This window comes from Phascolarctos cinereus, unplaced genomic scaffold, assembly GCF_003287225.1.
Source record: "Phascolarctos cinereus isolate Bilbo 61053 unplaced genomic scaffold, phaCin_HiC Scaffold_1;HRSCAF=81, whole genome shotgun sequence".
NCBI lineage: Eukaryota > Metazoa > Chordata > Mammalia > Diprotodontia > Phascolarctidae > Phascolarctos > Phascolarctos cinereus.
Genome location: NW_027555514.1, coordinates 294,444,604 through 294,464,968, shown reverse-complemented (window position 1 = coordinate 294,464,968; position 20,365 = coordinate 294,444,604). Strand labels below are relative to the sequence as shown.

The window sequence follows — 20,365 nt, the reverse complement described above, 5'->3', positions numbered from 1 at the left end:
CCTTCCCTGTTCTAAGGCCCCTCCCAGACCTGACATTCTTTGTTCTGAGACCCCTCCCAGCTCTGCCATCCCCTGTTCTAAGACCCCTCCCAGCCCTGCCATCCCCTGTTCTAAGGCCCCTCCCAGACCTGACATCCTTTGTTCTGGGTCCCCTCCCAGCTCTGACATTCCCTGTTCTAGTCACCCTCCCCTCTCTTCCCCTCCCCCAGACCTGCTATTCTGAGACCCTAATTAGTGAATTTCTTGATAAATGCTCCTGGATAATTGTACCAAGGGGCACCTCCAAACTGCTTCTACACTGCCATGAAGATGGTTCTTCCTTTCCATCTATGGTCCCCTCTAATCACTAGCAGAACAATGAAATTCTAGCACTAAGGAGGACTGAAGAGGCCATCCGGCCAGCCTGTCCAGGCCTCTCCAGCCTCACTGGAAGACAAGCATTCTGCTGGGCCTGATCACCTCCAGGGATGAGTAATCTCACTACCTGTCAGCTCAGCCCACACAGTGCTCTAACGGCCAGTCCAGAAGTTTTTCTTATTTTGAATTAAGCTTGGACTCTCCGTCATCACCCCTCCCTGTTCCTGGATCTCCCTCTTAATGACAACTTTAAATAGCTTTTTTTTTTTAGAAACAGAATTACAGAGGAAAGCCTGGGGGGGCCTCACACCTGGATTTCAAGGACTTTCGGCTCACACCCTTACTTGCTCCCCTACTCCTGGCCTGCCTCCCCTACCAGTGAGCTTCTCCCCGCATGGCTCTCCTGCCAGCCCCTTGAATTCAGTACATCCAAGGCCAAAGGCACTTCTTCCTTTCCCTCCAGCTATTTCTGGGGTCTGGCAAGGCCTCTTTCCCCTCCCCCTTCTTCTTTTTTTTTTTGCTAGACAATGGGGTTAAGTGACTGGCCCAGGGTCACACAGCTAGTAAGTGTTATGTGTCTGAGGCTGGATTTGAACTCAGGTCCTCCTGAATCCAGGGTCTGTGCTCTATCCACTGCACCACCTAGCTGCCCCTCCCCCTCCCCCTTCCCATGGCCAGTGCTCCCCACATTCCATCCATCACCAAGTCCTGTCAATTCTTCCTTCATGGGGGTCTCTCACGCCTACTGCATCCTCTCCCTTCCAGCGTGCTCCTGGGTCTTCTCAGCTCCTGCACTTGGAGTACCAGGGATGCCCAGAGAGGGCTCCTGGGGTCCCTGATTCCTGATGTGAAGTGTTCTGCCACCCTCAGTGCTTCTGGGTGTCATCTACTGGGAGTGTCAGCTCCTTGAGGGCAGGCACTACCTTGCCATTGCCCAGCATAGTGTCTGGCAAAGTCTCGGGAAAGCTTTCTTACTGACAGGTCATGTGGGGTGGATGGAAAAGTCCTGGCCTTGGAGTCGTAAGACCTGGATTTGAATCTCACTTTCCTTCTTGTTTCCTCCCTTTCCCTCTTGGACAAGTCCCTTCCCTCTGAGAACCTCAGCTTCCTTATCTGTAAAAAGGCTACAGTACTCCCTGGCCTCCTCACCTCACAGGATTATTGTGGGGAATGGCTTGCAAACTTTCAGTTGTAGTGATGTATGAGGTGTCTTGGGCCTGATTACAATTCTTGTTTGCGTCTTCCCTGCTGGATTGTAAGCATCTCAAAGGCAGGAGGGGTCAATGGCTTCTCATTCTGTGGCCTCTACAGAGTCCTGTCTACAGTAGGTGCTTAATAAATGCTCAGTGAATGAATGGTCAATGTTGAAGGTGCAGGTGAGCAGGTCTGGGGACCCCACAATAGCTACTGAGTGGGGGCTCTAGTCCCTCTCCTTCCCCTTTTTCTTTTTTCTTTCCATTTTACCTCATCCCTTTCTCTAACTAGGGTTTGCTCCCAGACCCAGAGGATGTGGCCCGAAGCAGACCCTGGTTATTAAGTGAGGCCTACAGTGGGGGGCAGGTGCTCCCCAGGGTCCTCCAGGATCCCATGTTCTACGACAGTGTGGGACCTGTCGCCTTCCTGCTCTCTTCCTCTGCGCCCTGGTGTACACTACTGCTCGGGGAACTGGAACCTTTTAAAAGAACTCTTCTGTAAAGTAGGCCAGACTCTAAGGGCTGCCTACCCTCCCCTGCCCTGTGGGGCTCTCTGGACTTCCTGGATCCTCCTCAGATGCAGCATGGGCCCCGTGGGAGGGGGGAGGGGGAGGCCCAATCAGGACAGCTGGGGTCTCATCCTGACTCTGCTATTTGTTGTGTCACTTTTCCTCTCTTACTGATCTGTAAACCAAGGGAGAAGTCACAATAGGTGACCTTTTGAGTCCTTCCCATTACAGCAATGAATACTTTTTTTATTCATTTATTTTTAGTTTTCAACAATCACTTCCATAAGCTCTTGAGTTTTAAATTTACATACATATATATATATATGTATGTATTCCTCTTAAGCCTATTTTCACATTAGTGATGTTGTAAGGAAGAATTAGAACCAATAGGAGGACCACCAGAAAGAAGAAACAAACACAACAGAAGAAAAAAGTAGCAAATAGTCTGCTTCAATCTGCATTCAAAGTCCATAGTTCTTTCTTTGGATGTGGAGAGCATTTTCCATCATGAGGCCTTTGGAGATGTCTTAGATCCTTGTATTGCTGTGAAGAGCCAAGTCTATCAAAGTCAGCCATCCCATAATGTGGCTGTTACTATGTACAATGCTCTCCTGGTTCTGCTCACTTCACTCAGCATCAGTCCATACAAGTCTTTCCAGGTTTTTCTGAAGTCTGCCTGTTCATCATTTCTTATAGCACAATAGTATTCCATTACATTCATATTCCACAGCTTGTTCAGCCATTCCCCAACTGATGCGCATCCCCTCAATTTCTAATTCTTGGCCACCAAAAAAAGAGCTGCTATAAATATTTTTGTACAAGTGAGTCCTTTTCCCATTTGTATGATCTCTCTGGGATGGTATTACTGGGTTAAAGGGTATGCACGTTTTTATAGGCCTTTGGGCATAGTTCCAAATTGTTCTCCAAAATGGTTGGATCAGTTTACAACTCCACCCACAATGTATTAGTGTTCCAATTTTCCCACATCTTCTCCAACATTTATTATTTTCCTGTTTTGTCATGTTGGCCAATCTGATAGGTGTGATGTGGTTACAGCCATGAATTCTAAGACTCCTCCCAGCTCTGCCATTCCCCATTCTAAGGCCCTTTTCAGATCTGACCTTCCCTGTTCTCAGGCCCCTTCCATGTCTGACATTCCCTGTTTTAAGGCCCCTCCCAGATCTGACATTCCTTGTTCTAAGGCCCTTCCCAGCTCTGACATTCTCTGTTCTAAGGCCCCTCCCAGCTCTGACATTCTCTGTTCTAAGGCCCCTCCTAGCTCTGACATTCTCTATTCTAAGGCCCCTCCCAGCTCTGACATAATCTGTTCTAAGGCCCCTCCCAGATCTGACATTCCTTGTTCTACGTTTCTGAAACAGCGGCCACTTGGTGTTTTGATGGTTAAAGGGCCATCCCTCTCTCATAAGAGCCCTCAGCAGGCGGTGAGAGTGTTGGAGGTCCTATATCTGGAAGGGACCTCAGATGGCATCTAGCCCAGCCCTCAGGTATTATTCAGGAAGCTTGGCCTGACCCAGGCTGGGTTAGGCAGCCCGAGGCCTGGCCCCAAGGCCTGCTCTCGGCCTCTGCCTTTGCCAGGGGCCTCTTCGGGATGCTGCCCTGAGCCGCGTCCCCCTAACCTGCGCACCCTCCCCCCAGCACCCCCTCCTGCCCCGCCTGCCTCGCTTGCTCCTCCAGAGCTAACCCTCCTATTTCTTTGTCTTCTTCCTTTTCTTGCAGTCGCTGCGAGCGCTTGCCTTGTAATGAGAATCAGGAATGCCCGAGGCTGCCCTTGAGAATAACGCACTATCATCTCTCTTTCCCCACCACCATCCAAGTGCCGGCTGTGATTTTCCGCATGGGCCCCTCCAGCGCCGTCCCTGGGGACCGCGTCTTCTTCACCATCACCAGTGGGAACGAGGAGGGCTTTTTCACCACCCACAAAGTGGCCGCACACAGTGGCGTGGTGGCCGTGCAAAGGCCGATCCCCGAGCCGCGGGACCTGCTCCTTACGGTGCAGATGGAGCTGTTGCGTCACGGCGCCGTGAACACTTTCGTGGCCAAGCTCCACATCTTCGTGACTGCTGAGCGCTGAGCTGGCAGGCACAGGCGCCTCCCCCTTCCCCTCCCCCTCCCGCCCCCCGGATAATAAAGTGCCCATCCTCCCCCAAGCCCCGTCCCCCGTGTGGCCCCATCCTGCCCCTTGGGATGCGAATCGCCAATAGGAATTAGGGTCCAGGTTTGCAGAACCCTCTTAACACCTGCCCTGGGAGGTGGCAGGCCAAGTATTATTGCTATTTTACAAATGAGGAAACTGAAGCTCAGAGTCTCAATGGCATCTTGCCCCAAAGGCCATCTAGCGGTTAGCAGAGTTGGGCCTGGAGTCGCGGCCTTAGCCTGTCTCCGCGCTATTTTCTGTCCTTGCCTCCTTGGATGGGATGGCACTTCAGTGGTGCGGGCCTGAGGGGCGGCCTTGGGGACATGACCTGGCCGCCCGCAGGCGCCGGCGAAGCCAGGCGAGGGCCGAGAGCTTCGCGATCCAGCCGGGTCGGACCCGTGATCAGGCCGAGCCTTTCTAGCTGCCTATGGTAGCCCAGAGCATGCGCCCACCAGCAGAGCCCTCATCTCAGTGCTGGGGGGGAGCCCTGGAAAGCGAGGTCAAATCCTGCCTCTGGTGCTTCGTTGCTTCGTGATCCTGAACGAGTCCTTTCCCCAACCTTTTGAGCCTTTCCTCATCTGTAAAATGGGCATCATTCCAGCAGCCCTCCCAGGCTTGTTTGAGGGGCCGAGGGGATACCGCGTGTAAACCTTAGGAAGCTACATTACGTTACATTGTAATTATGTCACACAGGGTGATTGAAGTGGGTGCAGGGCCCAGGCCCCCACAGGGCTTAGAGATCAATTGAACAGCAGAGGCAGAGGGCAGAGAGGCGTCGGAAGGAGGGGCTTACTAACAGAATGATTAGAAGTGCTTCTTGGTGAATTCTTTCTGAGCTCAGAATCTTTCTTTCTAATAAAAATCACAGCATTTTAACCCTGGGCATAGCTCCAGAGACCATGGCCTCATTTCACTCTCATGTTCCATGTGAGGAAACAGGTCTAGAGAGATAATGGGAGACTCACTCTGGAGTTGGAAGGGACTCATCTGGGCCAACCCCTCATTTTACAAATAAGGAAACTGAGGCACACAGAACCGAAGTGACTTGCTCAGGGTCACACAGGCAGGACTTGAACTCAGGTCATGTTGACTCCAAGTCTTGTCACTGCTGCCTGGCTGCCTCTGACTCATGGAGGGCAGGCACTGATTATTAGCCTCCTTTTCCTTAGCTGTTAGGAATCGATCTGCTGCTTGTGTGATGGATCATTCATTTAAGAGAAAAGGTAAAGGTGGGTGCTTTGGACAGTTTGGGGTTTTGTGCTTATTCTCTGTGCCGACTTCTGTGCTCCTGCCAATGAACCTCCTGCTCCTCCCAAAGATCAGATCAGGCTGGGCTCTCATTTCTTCACTTTCCCATTTAGAAAGATAGTTTGAATTGGAGACCCCCTTTTACCCTCAGCATGAAAGGTGCTTTGCCCACTAGCTGACTTCTCCTGTTTCCCCAAGTGAATCAAGGGCAGCACAAACGTTGCTAATCCCACCTCCCCCTAGGCTGGGCACTTGGCCCACTCAGATGTTCTCCTCAGTAGAAGGAGTTGTTTCATACAGATTGTTTCACACATTTCTCTGCGTCCTCACCGCCTTGTATGGGGCCTGGCACTCAGTAAGTGCTTAAGAAAAGATTGGCTTGACTTGCTCGTCAGAGTAGCTGAGGCTCTGCTGGAGAGAACACAGAGGTACAGGGCCAGTGGTTACTCCACAGACATCATCTCTGGGAATAAACCTCTCCAACATCCTACATTCCCACACTAGGGCTGCTCTTGGCAGGAGATAATGGGGATAGTTCACTTGACTTCATCCCACATTTGTGGCTGTGTGTAAAGCATCCTGCTTGGGGAATGCTAATAATGACATTGATGATGACAGCTGCCATTAATAGGGGCCTTGAAGCACTCTGCATACACTGTAGTGTAGCTAAGACTTAAATCCCTGCTGTTAAGAAATTCTCATCTTCTTGATGTGCATCTCTGCCTACTGAGAGAATCTAGCGAGATTCATGTCTCCTGTTTCTAGAACCAGGAAATGGGTTGGGGGAGGAAAATCCAGAAGCCACAGTGGGACATATGCTACAAGTGAGTCTGATGTGTAATCCTGCCATTTTGCTAAAAATGATTTTTATTGCCAGCTTTTGCATTACATTACCTACATTTCCCAGTGTATCTGTCCCCCCACCAATCTCCTCTCCCTCCCAGAGAGTCATCCTTTATAACAAAAAATTAAAAAGAGAAAGGGAAAGTTTTGCAAAATTGGCCAACATATAATGGAAGTCTGATGTTATCCATAGTGGTTCAGACTCCACCCCTACCACCTCCCCAGTTCTTCTCATTACTCTTTTTTGGGGCCAAGTGGAATGGACAAGTGAAAAAACCAATTATGAATCCAAAATTGTGCTCGGCAATGGAGATAGAAATACAAATACAATGCCTGCTTGCCCTCAAGGAGCATATAAGCTATCTTTCATGTGTGTGCTTGCGTGCGTGCGTTGTCTAACAATACAGAAAGTTTCGTTTATTTCTTATAAGGAATGTATGTATTTCTTCAATCACTGATATCAAAGGATACTTAAAGTCAGAATTATCAAAGGAGTATTTTAGGTCATTTTTCACACAATGACTTTCGCTTCTTCTGTTTTGCTCTCAAGACTCATTGTCCAAAGCATCTTGCACCCTACCTCTACCTTCAAGTCAAGTGTCTTCAGTGAGAAAAGGAAAATAGGCTTAGGTGAAGAGAGATTTTTTCTAAGTGATTTCTCTAAGTGATGCACAATTACAGCTCTTCAGACTTATCAGCCGCAGCACTTTTTTTCTCTTGGGGTGAAGGAGGCTGGCAGACTCTGGATTAAGGATTGGTTGATTAAAGGGAAAGAGCCTAGAAGAACAATTACAAAATGAGACCCAATTAACCCAGGAGAGGGATGGGGGTTTCACTTTCACTTCTCTTTGGCTTGGTTGGAAAGGGGAGGAATGAAGTGAGAAGGAGAAAGCGGAGCAGGTATAGAACAGCCCCTCCCCATCTTCCCACAACAAAGACATTAATGAAGGAGCTTACATTCTAGTTTGGAGGGAGGTAGGGGTGGGGAGCAACCACACATGGGGAATGGTGACCAAAGAGAGGCACTTTAGTCTGGAAAATGACTGAAATGATGAGGGGACCAAAGGGTAACGGATGAATACTTCCTGTCCAGGAACAATGGCAGAGTTAATTTCCTAGTTCTTGGTTCCAGAACCGTAGTGGGAAGGGGAAGAAAGGGTAAGGACAGCATTGGCAGAGAGGTGATTGGCAAGGAGGCTTTGGAGGAGGCCATTGGAGCAGAGGAGCCAGGGGTGGTCGGTGCTTTCTAGAAACAGTGTTTGGGAGGGGCAGTCACCAACCAGGCGCGCATGTGGTGCCCGGGGTGAGAGTTCCTTATCTCTCATTATAACTCCACCACCTTCAGCTCTGGCTGTTTTGTGGTGGTAGTTCTTTAGTTTCCTTGGTTCTGCTGGCTTCCCTCTGCATCAGTTCATGTCGATTTTCCTAGGCTTCTCTGTATTCATCACACACATCACTTCTTACGGCGCAGTCGTATTCTGTTCCATCCCTAAACCACGATTTGTTTAGCCATTTCCCAAATGATGCACGTTTACTTTGTTTCCAGTAAGCCCTGTCATTAAAAAAGCAATCATAGTGGGTTGGTCACATAGGCAAGATGAGGGCTAGAGGGAACTGTAGAATGACCCCCTGCTCTGGGAGTGCTCACAGTGTGGCGCAATAGCCAGCTAATGGTAGTCTGGGAGGTCCTTACAGGAGCGGAGTTTGTAAAAGGACATACATGAGTGGAGAAACTGATCCCCCCAGGGTCCCCTCACTGACATCATCCAGGCCAGGCCAACCTCCCCAGTCCCTGAATGAGATGGCTCTTGCTGTCCTGGGCGGCAGCAGTGATGAAGAAGGGGCAGACATCAATCCCCTCTGCCCTGCTGTGGTTTTTATGCGGGATTCGGTTTAGTCTCGGCCTCAAGTTCTGGGCTTCAATGCAGAGAGACAGGCTGAACTTAGAGAAATGCGTCCTCAGTAGAGTTTGAAGAAATTGGGCATTTTAAAATCAGGAACTGAGAGGGGCCCAAGAACAGAGACCATCCGCGTGAGAGCCACGGTTTGCTTTTTCCTCATCGGTGATTGGCCCAATGGAATCTGCTTTTCTCTACTTGTTTCAGTTAATGGTGAGGTGGGAGAGATGGGGCTGTTGGTGACTGTCCCTGCTGCTTTCCTCCATCCATACAGAGAGAGGTGACTCCTGAAGGTGGGAGAGTGGCCATGTAGGCCATTAGGAATGCTCCCGGGTCCAGGCTGAGGGGTACAGGTGTTTGCACCAGGACTGGACCATGTCTGGGAGCCAGCCTCCATCACTGTACGCGGTTCTCCTTATTGGCGTGGGTCTGGCCCAGTTCATTTTCTGGCACTTCATGTCCTGACACTTACTTTACAAAAGTATAGATTGGTGATAGGAGACGACCCGCTTCTAGCTACTAGGATCCTTTCTATTGGTCACGTCCATACCTGCGATTTCATGGGTAAGTAGAACTCCCAGGAGGGGGACCTCTGTCTACCAATGCCTGTCAACACCCACTTTGGCAAACAGAGAGCTACCTCCGGCACTGGAACAGCTTGCTCAGAGGGGCACTGCCAGGACATGGAGAGGCTTGAAGCTAGTTTCACTATTATACATGACAAATGGCAGTGCAATTCCTCTGGCGATGCTATGGACAGTCAGAATTCTGGAGACAGGACCAGCAGTAGGGGAGGGGGGATAGATCTTGTGTCCCCTGGGCCGAACACTCATGACTGTGTGTGCCCTGTGCCCAGCACGTGGGTGCTGAGGATGCAAACATAAAAGTGAGACAGCCTCTGCCCTCAGGGACCTTCCATTCTGTTAACGACTCTCGGTTATACCGAAGACTCAAGAAATGACATCCCTGGTGTTCTGTAGGGCACACATGGACAAGATGGCATGGTTTCATGCCGCAAGTGGGAAGGACACCAGAGGGAGAGTGTCACCCGTGGAGTAACAAAAGAATCAAAAGAGCCCCTGTCACTCCCTCCAGCCCCCTAACCCAACCCCCTGCACCCAGTAGATACTCTATATGGAAGAGCTGACAGGTTATCAACCAAGCAATTGACGACTTGATTAAGTACCAACTGTTTGCCAGGTACTAGGCAGTAATCACACATTCTGATATGGACCATCTGGTCTGGCCACATACAGTTCTGTGATCTGAGAAATAACAATAATGTTCCCTGGCTCCCATTGAGATATACAGACACAAGCGTGTCTATGGGGTTGGCTTCGTGCAGGAAACCGAGCTTCTCTTGGGAGTCCCCTGGTCGACAGAGATTCCACTGGAGTACCCGATAGAAAAGGCACCCTGCTTGCCAAGCTTCTGCCGACCAGCAGAATCAGCCTGACAGACTCTGGGGGTAGTCTCCCAAGGATGGTCATGTTCTGTATGATGATGGTAAGCTTTGTAGGGAAAACCAGAATCATGCACCTGGAGTCCACAGAGTGGCCAAAACCGGGCAGATCAGGCAGAAATAATTTTAAACAACTCAGGATTATGTCGCAGGACAAGCTTGATGTAGCTTAGAGACATTATGGTGTTAGAGTTCTCCAAACAGGGAGGGAGCTACAGTTCCTGACAAGCACATAGTGTTCAAGAAGGGAGGTGGCAATGCCACCATCTGGCTCAGTCAATGGCTGAGGACTGTGGTTGGTTCTGGGTGTTGCACTTTAACAGGGTCAGTGAAAATGGAACTGTATCCAGAGGAGGTGCACCTGGAAGGGGAGGCTGGACCAGGACTGCTTGAGGGAATTGGGGATGTATGGCTGATATATACCATGTTCAAGTATTTGAAGGGACATCTAATGATGCAGAACGTGGAGCAGGGATAGAAATTCTGAGGGCACAGATTTGGGCTCAAGGAAAAATTTCCTAACAGCAAGAATTAGGCTAAACTGCCATTGGCTGTTTCAAGTGGTAATGAGCTCCCCACCACAGGAGATCTTTTAGTGAAATCTCGATGAACACTCAACAGGGATGGTGTGGAGGACATGTTGTCTCAGAAACTGTCCTCAAGACAGATCCTAGAGATCCTGGGATGGACAACAGCAAATCAAAACTCCAGCAGACTGATTGATTTCCTGCTTAGCCTTGCTGGTCGCTCGTCGCTCATGTTGGTATCTTGGAATTTCATCCTGGGGACCTTTCCACCCCCTTGGATCAACGTTCTCAATCGTTTTAATGTTTGAGATTGTGCCTTTCTCTAGAACCTCAGCTGGATCCCTGGTACCCCTGTTGTGGATGTACCCTCTGAGGATGCAGTTTCCACTCCATCCACAAGGGCCGGTTCCAACCTATACCCTTCAGTGAGGTTGTCTTGGGGGCTCTTTCTCACTGTCTCCTGGTATGAGGACAAGAGCGGAACACAGGGGATTTCCACCAGTAACCCTGCTATTGACATGGGACACAGGATCCTCTCTTCATTGTATGCTTTTTGGGTGGCATCCTTCACTTCATAGATACCCATTTGCTTCATGTCGCAGCCTGCTCATGTCCACCATGCCCCTCTCTGATGCCCTCTGAGTGGCCACTGGGGTGTTTCACGATTTGCAGACACACCACAATGCTGGTATGACTCTGGTATTAAAGAGATGGGCTAAGTTTGATTCTGGGAGAATTTTGGAGTCATTAATGTCTTGAAGTACATCCAGCTGCCCCATTTTTCCTGTTCAGTTGTCAGCCCATTTGTCAGAATCAGAATTTGAACTCAGGTCTGCTGACTCCAGGCTCAGTCCTAGACTTCAATGACCCTTTCCCCAAGAGCCATCACTCTCCTGTCCCTCCCCTGGCTGGTCCTCCCAACCTGACACGTTCTCTGCTATTATCTCTCCCAGGATAAGACATGAGAAGACAGACACTGTCCGTTGCATCAAGTCTTGTCGACCCAATGATGTCACCTGTGTGCTGGACCCTGTCCACACTATCTCCCACACAGTGATCTCCCTGCCCACATTCCGAGAGTTTACTCGGCCTGAAGGTAAATCATGGGATTGGGCCCTTGGGGGCCGTGGACCACTAGGACCATTCAGCGTTGCTCCTGGGCAGAGTACACTCTGATGGAGGTGGCAGGGGTGGGGAGTGTGAAGGCTGGGGCGCTGGGGTCAGATCTCCTAATTCCTCCTCCCAGGTTCTTCCTGCTGTACCAAAGAGCATGGAAAGGAATGTCAGGAGACCTGGGTGCCTTGGCACTCAGTTCAAGGGCTTCCTTCCCTGGCTTACTATCTTCTTCCCCACAACTCCCACTCTTATACCAGAGCATCCATGTGGATATTCCCTCCCACTCCTGGACCTCCCCTGAGTCCAAGGATGTCCCCCACTCCACCTCAGCCACCCTCAGGGATGGTCACACCCTGGATCTCAACATCCATTACCCACAAGTTTTCATTCCATGGTCAATCTTTTAGGGCTGGATCTCTCTCCTGACCCCAGCCCAACCCAGCCCAGCCCCTCCATTCCTCCGCCTGCCCTTATCAGGGAGTGAGTGCTTCCCACGGCTACCTCTATTACACCAGCCACATCCATATTCATTTGACTCTTTGGCCACCCTGGTCAGCTGCCTCACCTGGGAAGTGTATGTGCCAGCCTTCTCCAACCCCCACACTCTCTTTCCCTTGCTGGCATCATAATCAGAGTCCTGGAAGGGGTGTGTCCCCATGTGTTTCCCTATGGTTTACTTGCCATCTCTGCTACTTTCTAGACCCTAAAGCCCCTCTATGGCCACCGTTCCCTTTTGGGGCTGTCTCCCCTTTCAGAATGCATGCTGCTGGAGGGCAGGGACTGCCTTTGCTTTTGCATTTGTAGCCCAATGCTGAGCACACTGTTCAGCATGTTCTAAGTGCTGCATAAATGTTCATGAATGAAGGAAAGGTGGTCCCTCCCTCCGACTGTAGCTTCCCATCCCTCGTTCTCTGCCTCAGTGCTCTCTCAGGCTTCCTCCCTGCTTGGACTTCATCTCCATTCCTTCCCAATCTTGACCCTGTACTGGTCACTTCACTCCACAATGTCCTATGCCCTCAACTTCCTCACCCATCCCTCACTCAGCCTCAGCCCCCACCTGCCTCTTCTGCTTCTTCTCATGAGCTGCTGAACGTGGCTGAGGAAGTCCTACCACCACGGGCTGCCCAGCTTTTCTGCAGAGGTGTGATATCTAATCTCACCTGGGTCATCACTGCAGCAAGGAAGTGCTTATAGTCCTCCCTAATTGGTTCCTTATCTCACTTCCCCAAGAAGCCATTTCAAACTTTCTTCTCTGCCCTGAAACCCCAACAGCCCCCTGAGCCCTCTCTCTCTCATGAGGACCTTGCCTCTTATTTTACTGAGGAAATCAGGGCCATCCACTGTGAGTTCTCCCCAAAGTACTTGCCATCAGCTTCTGCTCTTGCCTCCTTTCTCCTCTTCTTAAAGTCCCCGCCTCCCCTTGACATGTGTCCTCACCCACAGAAATCATCTTCCTTCGGGCTGTCACACCCGCATACCCAGCCAACCATGCTGACATCATATTTGACATCACAGAAGGGAACCTCAGGGACTCCTTTGACATTATTAAGCGGTATCTGGATGGCATGACTGTGGGTGAGTACGTTTTCTAGGTCCCCAAGATCTGTCCGGCTCTGTCAACTCCTGACCATGCCAAGCTGCCAGGCAGGTTGGGCAGGCTCCTCCAGGAGCCTGGTCACAGCAACCTGCCCTTCAAGGTCTGATTCAAGTCTCAACAGCTTCGACCTCTTACTGAAATGGCTTCTTGTTATACAAGTTGGTGCTTCTGCCCTGATATTTCTACTGGACTCTCAGCTCTGTGGGTGCAGGAACCCCATCTCCTTCCATCCCCTAGTTCCAAGGAGGTTGCATTAAAAGGAGTAGAAATGTTTGGGAAACACTTGTAGAATTGATAGAAAGTCTGTCCTCACAAGAGAAGAAACTGTCCTGATGATTTCCTAGTGCAGAGCTCGAAGCAGGGAGGGTTCTGAACATAAACTGTTAAAACCTAAAGGGACTTTAGAACATAGAACACGGAAGGACAGAACAGGGGATGCCAGAGCTAGGAGGGGCCTGAGAACAGGGAAGGTCAGAGCTAGAGGGGTCTTAGAGCAGAGAGTATCAGGGTTCCCCACCGCGAGACATTGCAGAATTCTGTCATCAGCCCTCTGGTGGAGTTTTGTAACATGGCCACGAGGGGACAGTGTTGGACCGCTAAATCTCAACCTTCCTGTCCACACGGTGGCATTGGGGCCATTGGCCCTTCACTGGAAAAGGCTTCAATCCCCTGTCTGTAAAACCGGCTGTTGCCAACTTGGCTTTGGGGATGGAAGGAAATGAGTCTCCAGCCTTGGCCAAAGGTTCATTTGCAGCAACTTGACAAGTTTGCAAGTGGGTCCCCTTGTTACAGGCACAACACCAAGGTTCGACTGATGTATGCCTCTCCCCATGCCAATATTAGGTCATGGAAAAAGAATTAAGAATGGTTAATTAACATTAGGAATGAATTTCCAGCGCAGAGTTCTCTGTGATGATACTCATTAAAAAAAAATCTTGGAGACATTCAGAGCTGGGAGGGAGCTTAGAATAGAGAATGTCAAAGGTGGGAGGGAGCTCAGAGCAGTGGATGTCAGAGCTGGGAGGGGCCTGAGAACAGGGGATGTCAGAGCTGGAAGGGACCTCAGAACAGTGGATGTCAGGGCTGGGAGGGGCCTGAGAACAGGGGATGTCAGGGCTGGGAGGGGCCTTAGAACAGGACTGAGCTGCCTCCCAGCTCTGAATGTCTCCAAGATTTTTTTTTAAATGAGTATCGTTGCAGAGGAAGCTCAGAACAGTGGATGTCAGAGCTGGGAGGGGCCTGAGAACAGGGGATGTCAGAGCATAGTCTTGGATTCAGAGGAGCTTGGTCTGGACCGTGGGTCTCCATTGACTACCTCTGTCTCCTTGGCCTAGACATCCCCCATCAGACTTCAGACTTTCTGCAAAAGGCTTGGTGTGGAGTAATGACCTTTAACTTCCCTGCAAGCTGCACATGCATGATCCTTTTCTCTTGTGACCTTAGAACACAGACCATGGAACAGCAGATCCAGAAGGGACCTTAGAAGTAATTTACTCCCAAACCCCCATTTTTCAGCTGAGGAAAGTGAGACCCACAGAGCCAGCAGGGAATGAGTTAGTTACAGGACGGGGTCTAACCCCCAGGTCTGATCCTTCCAAGTTCTGAGCCTTCTGTGGCAGCTGGATGCTCTGCTGGCCGCCATCTTGGCCCCAGCCTGGGCACAGCGTCAAGCCTGTGGCCCTAATGTTATCAGGCTATCATTCTCACTCTTGGGCAGAATTTCTCAATGGCTCAGGTTCTAGGGGGAGAGAGGGAATGTCAGAGAAAGGGGGCCGTTATAACGTGGAGGCCACAGTGACCAGCAGCACCCTCCTTCAGACCCATTTGTCGGAGGGGCACAGAGCCAAGGCTGGACTGGCCTTTACAGGGTCAGCAGCTCCCTCCAGCACCCCCCCCAAATTGGGACCACACTGGCGACAGTCATCATGGTCATAAGATCTAGAGCTGGGGGGCACCCTGGAAGTCCCCTGGTCCAAACCCCTCATTATCCATGAGGCCTGGCTAAGGCCAAGGTCACACAGGTCTTGAGTGACAGGGCCATGATGTAAATCCAAGCCAACGTGCCCTAGAACCCCAGAGCTGGAAGGAACCCCACAGGCCCGCTGGTCCACAGCAGACCCGGTTAATTCCGCATCTCCACTGGAACTGAGCAGCAGCCCTGGGCAGAGGGAGCTAGCCACTTCTGAGTCACCCTTCCACCTGGGGACACAGCCTAAAGTTTGGGCTGGCTTTTTCTGGCGGGCCTCCAGCGGCCTCCCCTTGGCAATCTTGGTCATGATCCAGCTCCCATGTTTGCCACTCTGGCTGCTCCTCCTGGGCTAGGGGCTCTCCCCCAGGCTGGTCACTACACTCCTTGGGACCCTCAGCCCTTCTACAGCCCTGAAGTGCTCAGGCGTGAGCTGACCAGCATGGATGGCTGCTTCGGTCACCCTCGTGGCCCCATCCCTTCACATGGTGCTACCTCGTGAGAATGCCTCTCCCATGGGGGGCACCCAGAACTGCCTTGAAGTGACCTCCTTTCCTTGACATGACTCCCACGAGGAGCTTACCAAGGATCGCTGAGCTGGCCGGGATAAGTCTGGTGTCTGCCTGGAGCGGGAATCCTTTCTCACCATCATGCGGTGAGTCCCTGCTCACCAGCCCCGGGAGCCAAAGACTGCTGGGTGATTGGCGCCCAGGAGCTCTCTGTGGAAGGCAGCTAGGGATTCCTACAAGAGGAGGTGAGGAGGCCCGGTGTTGGAGGCCCGGAAAAAGCTTGACCAAAGGCACGGAAGTGAGAGATTTGTGTACAGAGGCAAGCTCCCCAAACACAATCCTGAGGCTGCCCTGCTCCTCCCTCCCTCAGAAAGTACCACATTCCAAAGAAGTAAGAACACGTCACATGCATGTGTGTGCATGCATGTGTGTGTGTGTGTGTGTGTGTGTGCACATGTGCGCATGCGCACCTCACTCTCAGACCCCAGGCTCATCCTAAGGTGATAAAGAGTGCAGAGTGGGACCCACGTTTCTTTTCATTTCTGAAAGTTCTAGTTACAGCACTTTCCCAGCACCAATGACTTCCCTGCCCCCAGCCTTCAAACAATTTGGCTAAATTGCAGCCATTAGTGCTGTCTGTTTGCCAGCAGCTGGGCCGCTCTCCCTGCTCTGTCCTCGGGAGGGCAGGTGCCCCTCCCTGTACGGCCCCTCAGCCCTCAGCAATGGCCACTAAGCCCGAGATCTGACCATTTCCTCAGGAGCAGCTCTGGGGAGGCCCACCCACAGAGGGCCTCACCTCTGGCAGGTAAACACCACCTGACACAGAGGAGTCAAACCCCAGGAACTTCCCTAGGCACAAGTCGCCATCTCCGGCCTCAGGACCTTTGCCTAGGCTGTTCCCTACACCTAGAAGACTCTGTCCTCTGGGAATCCTGGTTGCCTTGTGTTTGGACTGGCCTCGAGGGCAGAACTCCATGGGGACTTCAAAGGAGGAGCCCTTATAAGAAGGCAGATTGGGGGACCTTATCACAAATTGGATCTCGAGATTTGCAGCTTAAATCACCCTCCAAGAGCTAGTTTTACCAGCCAAGGGAGAAGTCAGGCCCAGAGAGAGGCAGCAGGGCCAGGATTCAGGCCAGCTCCTTGGACTCCCTGCTTCTCACCCTCAGCATCCAGACTTTGGGGATGTCTTCCTAGGCAGGGGAGCTTTCCATTCCCAGAGGCCAGCCAGCACAGATCATGGGACCAGACTTAGAGCTGGAGAGGCCTCTGAGGCCACCAGCCAGGGGCCCTTCCTGCTCTGGTACCCTGCGGCTCTGGGGCTGGAACAAGTCCCCCCAGTTTTGCAGAGGAGATAGCTAAAGCCCTTGAGCCCAAGCAGAGGCCCCTCACCACCAGCCAGGCTGTCCAGATAATTCCTCTTTGGGGCCAGAGTTGGGCCAGAGGACCTGGACGGTTCCTTCCAACCAGCATTTTGCAGGAGGGAGGATCCTGGTTTGGGAGTCTAAGGGTACAGGTTCAAATCCAAATTCTGCTGTTTCGTGCTGATGGGGCCTCGGCCCAGCCCCTTCATGAGCTAGATCCTCTTGGGTCACACGATCCTGAGAATCCCTGGGAGGATGAGACACTGAGTGATGTGCAAAAGGGGGAATTTGTTCCCCTGGGGGTACAGCCCACAGCTGCTGTGGAAGTTAAGGAGGCAGCAATGGGGCTCCATCTGGAGAGAGAGAGAATGGAGGGAAATCGGGGATTTAGGGCCAGCCCCCAGCCCTAGGCCATAAAACCTCCCTGTGTACTGGGGACACTGAGGAGGGCTCCCCATTGCAAGGTGGGCAGGGCCACGCTCCTGGAGCCTGGACCTGGAGCCCCAAGGCTTCTGTGGTTAGGGCCCCTCCAGAGGACATGAAGGAAGCGTGGGCCTCCTGAGAGGTCCACGGAAGCTGGTGGTCCAGGCTTACAGGGGAAGAAGGGCCGTGGGGCTCCGCTAGGACTCCCCTTACAGCAGGCTGCGGGCACAATCCATCTGCCCTGCGCCCAATCTCACGACAAGCCCAGCTTTGGAAAATCAGGACCCTGGAAGGGGTCAAAGAGGCTGTCCTGGCCCTTTCCCCTGGGCTTACTCCGAAGGCTTGGCCTAGGATTAGGCTCCGTTAAGTGGGTGCTCACTTCCTGATTCAGAAATTCCCCCTGCAAACAGCTGCCAAGCCGTCCTCCCGGTGGTGATGGATCAGCTTGGGGAGGCTTTCACGCCAAATCCTCTAGATTAGGCAAGAGCTTTGTCCGACCAGTCACCGGGGGAGCGAGCTCTCCATGGCCCGCTGCCAAGTCGGCTCCTGGGAGGGTCAATGTCACAGAGGGAGAGGAGCTGAGCTGAGCTGAAGGGGTGCTGGACCCGCAGTGGGAGATGGGCTCCCCCCAGCCTGCGCCCCTTCTGTATTCTCCTGGGTCAGGTGAGGGGGTCTCCTAGGAGCAGGCAGGCCCTGCAGTTCTGGGCAGCCTGCATCTGGTGGGCTGTTTAAGGGAGAACTTGGGCAGCCTGGAGCCCTGCCAGAGAAGAGGACAAGCCAGGCAAGAGAGGCCATGCCCTGGGAAAGGAGCGGTCTCCCTGGAGAAGAGGTCAGGGCTGGTGTGGTCACTGCCCGCCCCCCTCCCCAGGTGGCCACGTGGATGAGGGGTCAGCCTCCTTCTGCTTGCGGTCAGAGGCAGAAGAAGTGACATTGGGGGGAGGTTCTAGGAAGGCAGATGGCCCCCCATGGAAGCAGCTTTCTCGGAAGGTAATGAGCTCCCTGTCATGGAAGCAGAGTCTGAATAATTGACATCCTCTCAGGTCTGGTGTTGAGGGAGGGACTTCCATGCCTCAGGAAGGCTGGGACCAGCTACCCTTGAGGGTCTGTCCTTCCTGCTCTGAGAATCCAGGGTTCTGGGACTAGAAGGAGGCTGCTCCTGACCCGCAGCCAGGCCAGGGAATGCATCTCTTCTTCCCTTAAGATGGAGCTGGCAGACTGTGGAGGTGTGCACATCTGACCCCAGAGGGGGCTTTGGGCCAGTCCCTCAGCTTCTGGGGGCTTCAGTGGCCTCCCTCGTAAAAATGGAGACATTTATTGGGAAACAGCTTTGGAGATCATGAACTGTGGGTTCAGACAACCACAGGGTCCCAGACTGAATGCTGGAACGGACCTCAGAGCCATGCCCTTCACTGGACAGAACCCGAGGCCCAGAGAGGGCTAGGGAGAGCCCAAGGTCACACAGGTGACCACAGGCAGAGCCAGGATTTGAAGCCGGGCCCTCTGACTCCATACCCATAATTCTTCCCACTTCTCATGAAGCCAGCCCCCCAGAAGCTCCACCTGCCCAGACCCACAGCCCGATCACCAGAAGAAGCCAGTTTGCTGATGGCCCGGAGGAGGCACCCCCAGCTTTCTAGACCAAAGGTCCTTCCCAGGGGAAGGGCTCTGGGCCCCCCAGCCCAGGCAGGCCTCCACTCCACCATTACCTGGTTCGGTGGCCTTTGATAGTGTCTTGGGGACTATGTGGACCCACCTGAGGGGCTGAGGACACTCGGGGAAAGGCCATCGATCTCGGGGCTGACTTACCCAGCAGGCCCACTCGAGGGCCAGGGCAGCGAGCTCCCAGCATGGAACGCTCCCCCAGTGAGCACTTTCAGCAGATGCTTTGGAAGGCCCGGGCTGGGGCGCCCATCACAGTGTGGGATGGGGTAGACCCTAGAGCCCAAGTCCAGGAGGATACTTTCAACAGAATCCTCCCAGCCCCCTTCATGGCCCCCATGGTCCCAATGTCCTGAATGAATTAATCCAACCTCCAAACCCAGGGCAAGACATAACCTGGGATCGATTTCTTCAGCAAAGGCAACTTCCAGAGGAAGGAAGTCCCTTCAACGCAGCAGGGGGGTCAGTGCCCTCTGCAGTGTACATCCCCTTGGCTGGGAGGCATCAGGGGCAGGATTTGAATACAGTTCCTTCTGGCTTTGAGGCCTGCTGCCTCTGGAATCCTCTGGTCAATTAGGATAGTAAAAGAACACTCCTGCCCCGTGGAGGCAGCAAAGCCGGAAGGACAGGAATGACTTTCTGCTCTGTCCTTTCATGCTCAGCATCCTGCCCAGTGCTTGGGCATTGGGGCATGGGGGTGGGGGAAGGGCAGGTGTCCTTGTGTGGCCTCCACTGACCCAGCTGTCCTTCTCTCATGGCAGGCGTGGTGCGCCAGGTCCGTCCCATCGTAGGCCCCTTCTACGTCACACTCAAGCTGGAGATGAACTACGTGGTGGGTGGGGTGGTCTCCCATCGCAACGTGGTCAACGTCCACATCTTTGTCTCTGAATACTGGTTCTGAGAGTCGGCTCCTCAGCCAGCTTTGCTGCCAGGGATCAGGCCCTGCCTCTGTGTATAAGGCCCAACACTTTCTTCCTTTTGCTCATTTCTGTCCTAAGCATGATCAGCCCAGAGCTGTGCTGAATGGGGGTAGGATGGGGCAAGAAAAGCCCACCTGGTGCAAAGCGGGCTCTTGCCCTCCCCGGCCCCAAGCCCAACAGTGGCCTCTCCTGCATCACGTCTTCGGAAGGGATGGCCCCATGTCGGCCTTGGCCACTGCTGGTCTAGGCCAAGGTGGGGAGAAGGGGAGCTTGGCATAGATGAAGAGGACCTTTCCATTCTTTCTAGCCACATGCACGCGCACATCCCAACCCAAAAAACACAGCCAGTGCCTGCATGTGCTGGTCAGCTAGAGCCGAGCCCCGCCATGCCAACCCCAGGCCTAGAACCCAGCCAGCTGGATCCATGGAACCCTGGGGTGATTAGAAGGGACAGTTGAGCACTGTAAAGAAATCCTGGGTTGAGACACAATCCTTACTCTGTAGGGTCCCTGGGTATGTAACCATGTTCCTACAATAATGCAGTGAACGTATTTTCTGCCTCCCCCCATTGTCATTTTTGGTAGAAATGTGAAATAAAGAGCCCCACAATTGTCTTGTA

At 52.5% G+C, this 20,365-nt stretch overlaps 1 protein-coding gene across 2 annotated transcripts in view; it reads left to right on the top strand.

Annotated features, from left to right (window-relative positions):
• Positions 1-20,365, top strand: part of FBLN1 (fibulin 1) — a 71,964-nt gene extending 51,599 nt beyond the window's left edge. Inside the window, exons 15-17 of one of the 2 annotated variants that reach the window (XM_020977412.2) lie at positions 11,146-11,288; positions 12,752-12,883; positions 19,588-20,365. In XM_020977412.2, coding sequence (XP_020833071.1) covers positions 11,146-11,288; positions 12,752-12,883; positions 19,588-19,727 — 415 coding nt within the window. In that variant the 3' untranslated portion in view covers positions 19,728-20,365. Of the gene's footprint in view, positions 1-3,796; positions 5,097-11,145; positions 11,289-12,751; positions 12,884-19,587 lie in introns of those variants that run through there. The other variant, XM_020977413.2, reaches the window with a different exon arrangement.